This window comes from Echiichthys vipera, assembly GCF_963691815.1.
Source record: "Echiichthys vipera genome assembly, chromosome: 6".
In the NCBI taxonomy this organism is placed as follows: Eukaryota; Metazoa; Chordata; class Actinopteri; order Perciformes; family Trachinidae; genus Echiichthys; species Echiichthys vipera.
In genome coordinates, this window is record NC_139831.1 from 15,062,149 (window position 1) to 15,068,148 (window position 6,000).

Below are 6,000 nucleotides of genomic sequence, written 5' to 3' on the forward strand. Positions count from 1 at the left end.
TGGCAACCAGGCATCAACTTTTGGTTGGCTGAAAAGTTGGTTGCCAATTTTCCAGCTTTGTCACATACTGTAACAGCAATATTTAAAGTATATATAAAAATATGTTTTTTAAGTATTTATTTTGGGGTAGAAATGTTGCTGTTTGCTGTCCCTATTTTGTATATCATAAAAAATGGTTGTCACTGATGGCAACTGAAGGCCAATAATTGGTTGCCAATTTCTCACTGTTACTATCGCACCCTGGTACGTATCTAATGCATATTACAACACTTACTATCTTAAACCTGTAAATAGGTGTCCTCCTTTACAGAGATCATCTATCTCTCCTTTAGAGTATGGCAAAGACCTTAACAACTGTCATTTAACTATCTGACTATATAAGAAAAGCACCCCAAGGTGACAAAATAATGGGACTCTAGGGCTACAGTAAAGAAAATCTTCATCAACGGAAATTCAACCTACTCTTCAACCAATCAACTGGTCAATGGAGGATAACAATCTGAACATTATTTCTGGATTAAAGTCCCCCTCCACTAAAAAAAAAGTTTTTCTTCCGTTTCTATCCGCTAAAATGTCTGACTATTGTGACTTTGTAAAGTTTGTCACTAGAGTTGTGTTTTCACATTCCTCTCCTGAAGGAGGAGATGTCTATGCAATTCTCTGCAATCTGACATTGCAAAGGTATTCCGGGAAAACTTTATTTGGGACGTCACAAATCCATAAGCCAATTACTGTCTAACACCGACGTGTGTGGCTTACACTCAGCCTCTAAATCTAACCAAGTGTGCATCCAATTAAATTAAGTTAACTTCTACACTGGCAGTGGTCCAGCGCCTCATTATTTCACTATGAATCATTTGGTAGGGGAAAGAGTCAGGGGAGGTCAGCAGTGAAGTATCCAGATGCTCAGCAGCTTTAAACCCACATCTTAAGCATGTGGCAAGCTGATTGCCTAATCTGTTTAAAAACAGACAAAGAGATAGGGAGAGAGGGAAAGAGATGATGGGAGTTGATAAAAGGATGGAAAGTTGTCAATAGCATAAACCCATTGTGCAACTGTAATAATCATCTGTGAAAAAACACATTGCACTGTAAATTTACAAGTAATTTAATTCAATGACGCTTTATTGCAAATAATTTGCATTGATGTTTCATCAAGCATCAGCCCTAAAGAGAAGGGCAGCATGTCATTGCCAAGAAGTAATGAACAAAAGCCGTAATGATGAGGGATGAAGGGGACATTGAAGAGACGGAAGGGAGAGTGAACAGATACAGATGAGGGACAGTAAAGGAGACCATAGAAAAGATCCTGAAAAGATTAATTTTACATAAACTATTTCAACCCACTACACTCTCTACAGCCTACTGGTAATGTTTTTAACTTACACAGGTTTCCATGTGCATGAACTGTAAACATGCTCATTACCACTGTGTGTGTGATTCTTAAAGCCACTGAAGAGACCCATCCATTAGCACATATTTTACAGCAACATGTGATGATCTATAACGGTGCACAGAGATCAGAGCGTATGGAGTTGTGTGTTAATGGAGTTTTGGATGGATGGATTCATACAGTAGATTTATAATCTATGGTCGAGGGCTCAGGGCTCTTAGACCCCTGGATGTTTAATCCTAATCCAGGAGCTAAGACCTTCGTCGTGTTACAACGCTGAGTGTGTGGCTGCCACATACATACTGCTACACCATGTTGAACACTATCCATGCATTTCATATATTACTAGAACAAAAAGCTGTTTAAAGAAAGCTCCCCTAGTTATCCGGAAATTGTTCTTTGTGCAAATTAAGGGCATCTATCCATATACACTTCTGAGATAACTAGAAGGCGCAATATTTTAGCATTGTCAGTGAATGAACAGCAGCACTTAAAATATAGACAACTGAAATGCTGAACAAGGGCATAAAAGGTTAAATTTAACATAAACTTTGTGATTAAAGAGTGTAGAGTCTGGGGAAGCAGTAAGTATTGCTGACCATGGAAAATATAAGAGGCAAGCAGACTGTGGAAGAGTCTGCGAGAGAGAAAGAGAATAAATGAAAGAGACATCAAGAGAGAAATGAAATCAAGCAGATATTATTACAGCATCTGTGCCAGGCAACTTACCAGTGAGAGTTAGGAAGATAAAGTCATTGGACAAATGCATTCATATATATTGTATTTTCACTGTACCTGTTTCGTATTTAGTATAATTGTATATATACAAAACAAAAATGACCACTGCATCATCTGTCCAAACAGCTGTGTGGAGCCCAAGTTGTCAGGAAACCATGTTTCTATTTCAAGGAAACTAAATTGTCCTATCTAGCCTCTTTTGGATATTGTCTTGTGTTTCCCTTGATAGACTAAAGCTGCTTATCAATGGTGCCTTGAATGTGAACATATAGGCCTACAAGCGGCTAGCTGGTTCTTTAATCCCCACGCACAAAAGCAAACAATCCCCAGGCAAGAATGATCTCCTGCCAACAGTCAAACGTGACTCGCCATGACATCCACCGCTCAAAAAAACATACAGTTGTAGGTGTCCATGTTTTTTTTGTAGCCGTCTAGAGTGAAATTAAAGTTGAGCTCTACCTATCTATCTATCTATCTATCTATCTACCTATCTATCTATCTATCTATCTATCTATCTATTTATATTGTTTCCATATCCATCGTTTCCATTGTTTTTCAGATTTCAAGCTATTTTCCTTCCTTAACATGTCTTCTTTGGGACTAGTGGAAATGTACAATACAAATACACAAAATACACTTATAATATAATAATAATAATAATAATAATAGATTTAGTTGCTTAATTTACTACACTGTGTCTATGTTTTAAACTCACCAAAAGTTTGCATTAGAACATTTTAGAACTGGGAAAGTTTCATGGTGACGTCTATAAGTTCACATTTTTACACTATTCACCTGTTTCTTCAAAATGTACGGAATTAACAATTTGTATCTTAAAAGCCTGTTTTCTCAAAATAATATTTTTCCAATACTCTGAGCTTTGAATCTCCACTTCAGTACCTCTTGCATACACCAAACTTTCTAGTTTCATTGCTATCTATATTCTGAATGTTTCTTCAGAGTTTGTGTTCATCATAACCTACACAGCATTTTTTGTACAGATTGCACCTTGCTATTTTCTGATATATGAAGTGATAAAAAGTGATATCCAAACCCCCTTTTTAAAAACAATATGTCAACAGTATGAAACAAGAATTTTGAACCTGGCTTCAAAATTCTGGAAATGTATGCAAATAAGCTCATATATAAGAGAATTCCTAATTTGGATATTTAAACATACATTTTCAGAAAACTTGTAGTACACAGAATTATTTATAGTATTTGTCTTTATGTAAGTAATCAACTGGGGTTTATGGTGATACCTATTAGTTAAAAATGTGCCCTATCTACCTGTACTGTCTCCCCTTAACCTAACAAGACTAAAACCTTCTCACCTTGTTGGCAAATTTGCGATTATTCTAAGAAAAACTAACATCTATACTTTGCTTTCACAACTTTGACAGTAAACTGAACACAACATTGTCCCACAATGACAGAGACAGCGACACAGTCAATGAAAGGATGAGGCCTCCTGTCATGGGTTAGCGTGTAATCTATCCTCTTTATCTCTCCCTTGATTGGTTTTCATGAAGGCCATCCCTATGCTCTCCTTCTCAGCAAGATGACCACTGACTGGATCGGTATGAAAATGTGAGATACGTGAGGGAAGTGGAAGGTGGCAGGTTTGATGTTTGCACATGGTGGACACCTTCACACATACATACATAGAGGGTTTGAAGGCAGAAAGCAGAGCCGCTGTGTCACAAACCGGTAAGTAAACAACCCAGATGTTACAGATGATGATGCTCATGACAATGCTCATGATGATGGAATGGGGCTTAGAAGAGAATTAGAGCCACACATGCACATCTCATTTCACAGGAATAATCAAACATTATGCACACACACACGCACAATGTTTAATAATACCTCACAGTGTAACAAACCCTCCTTTTACATGAGTGAAACTAAAAGTACAGGAGGTGCAGAAGGTTGATCTTTTTAAAATCTAATTCAAACTTGTCAATGAAAGATACAGAAGCCAGTCATCAATATAACATTTGATAACTCTGTAAAACAAATCATAGTGATTCTGTGGACGGCATAACTTAAAATTAAATATTTAAAAGTTCCATCTCTGTAATCTCAACATGAAATGCAAACTACTTTGTTTACCATGATGTGAGCAAAACAAATAAAGAAACATAATGTGCCTCCAATCTTTTCATTATATAATTTCTAATGTGCAAGGCCAAGTTGTCTAATCGTAGCAAATGCGTCCAACAATGGCAAACCAAAGCTTATTAGTCCTTTTGCGACCCTGACCCTTGATGATCCAAAACACATGCTAAACCCCTGCATGACTAACACTAATTATCCGTTTATCCATTTCTCATAGTCTTCTTTTACCAAAACACGCTAATGTGCTCACTGAAAGAAGAGTCTTAAAAGAAATAAATAAAACTTAAGACTTCATCACTTTCCCCCCAAACCTACCTTTGAAAAGCATGAACGCGCAAATATAAAATCCAACCGAACATGGTCCCCAAAACTTCATCCTGGCACCGCTCTGCGGGCTCTCAGCGTCGGCGAGACAGGGAATCAGCTCCGGCTCGGCGGTGGTGTGAACATGAGTCTGGAGAGAGACGAAGGGGAGGGAGACGGAGTGTGTGAGATAAAAAAGACTGACAGACCACAATGAGTGTGGCGAGTTGAGAGTGGCGCGTTCACGCCGCTTCGCAAACACATTCCCTCACACAGGAGCTGCACGGGGACGCGCCTCTGAGTTCAACAGAAATATGGCGGCTGTGAATTCACAGGTATAATAAGCGATGACAATAGTAAAGTTTCCGTAGCCTACAGACTGCGTGCACTTCTTAATTACCTCCTTAGTGAATGAAATATACCCCATCTTACTTCTGATGTGATATTTCAATACTTAAATAGTTTATATGTTTGTTTAATTCGCTTTTTTCTAAGATGTGTAGTTGAATAGTTACGTGAACAGGTGACACTTGTGTCTAATTAAGCTCTACTAACTTTATAAAGTCCGTTGTTTTGTGTCTCGTGACATCATCAATCGTTTCCAAACCGTGCTCACCTACATAAAGTGAGCGTGCAGCAGGGGTGGCGTGTGACATAGAGAGTGCGCGCATCTTAGTGTGCGTGTTGCTCACATTTAGGCTCTCCTAACTCTGTTTACTTGGTCACAAACTGCATTGTGACTTTTATTGATAGTAATTTATCACTTGAAATGAATATTTAGTGCATTATTAGATGCTTAGTTAATTTAATTTAGCTAACATGGCATCACTAATGAGGGTGTGACCACGGTGCCACATGGAAGCGTTCTGCTTCATGTGATAGTGTATTTAAAGGCATAGTTTGGCTTTTTGAAGTGTGTTGTATGAGGTACTTATCGGCAGTCAGTGTATTACCAAGCCCCAACCACAGCAATGTCCTGGTTGATCCAATACACAAGTGTCAAAAATTGCAGTTCGCTGAGTGTTCACTAGGGGCAGGTTTGATAATAGAGCAGTTTCTCATTGACTCCCATGTTATATAGGCCCTTTTCAAAGCATATATTAAACCTATTTAAGGCCTAGTACAAAAATACATTATAGTCTGTATGTTTAGGTCATATCTCCATGACAACAACGGGGGATTTTTTGTGCCAGGCTAGTTTTTATTTTATCAGAGGCGATTTTGGTCTATCATCGTATTGGTGTGTATGCTTTTCCGATATGAAAGCTCATTTAAATGTTCAGCAATTGAACAAGCAGTCCTTTATTCCCTTAGCGTTAATTTCATAAGAGTGTTAATATTCTTTCAAGTTTTTTGTTCAAGAAAGCAGCCTTCGGAGTTCCTCCATTCCAGCTCCAAAATTCACTATATTGACCGCCATATCGATAATCTGTCATTTTTTTCTC

The 6,000-nt window shown here is 38.0% G+C and overlaps 1 protein-coding gene across 1 annotated transcript in view; it reads right to left on the minus strand.

The window, feature by feature from the left end:
• Positions 1 to 4,642, minus strand: part of LOC310948635 (neuronal acetylcholine receptor subunit alpha-7-like) — a gene marked incomplete at its 3' end in the record, with an annotated part of 38,553 nt that extends 33,911 nt beyond the window's left edge. Inside the window, exon 1 of the mRNA XM_083915830.1 lies at positions 4,568 to 4,642. Within this exon, the coding sequence (XP_083771956.1) occupies positions 4,568 to 4,628 (61 nt within the window). The 5' untranslated portion in view covers positions 4,629 to 4,642. The remainder of the gene's footprint in view (positions 1 to 4,567) is intronic.
• Positions 4,643 to 6,000: the final 1,358 nt, after the last annotated feature.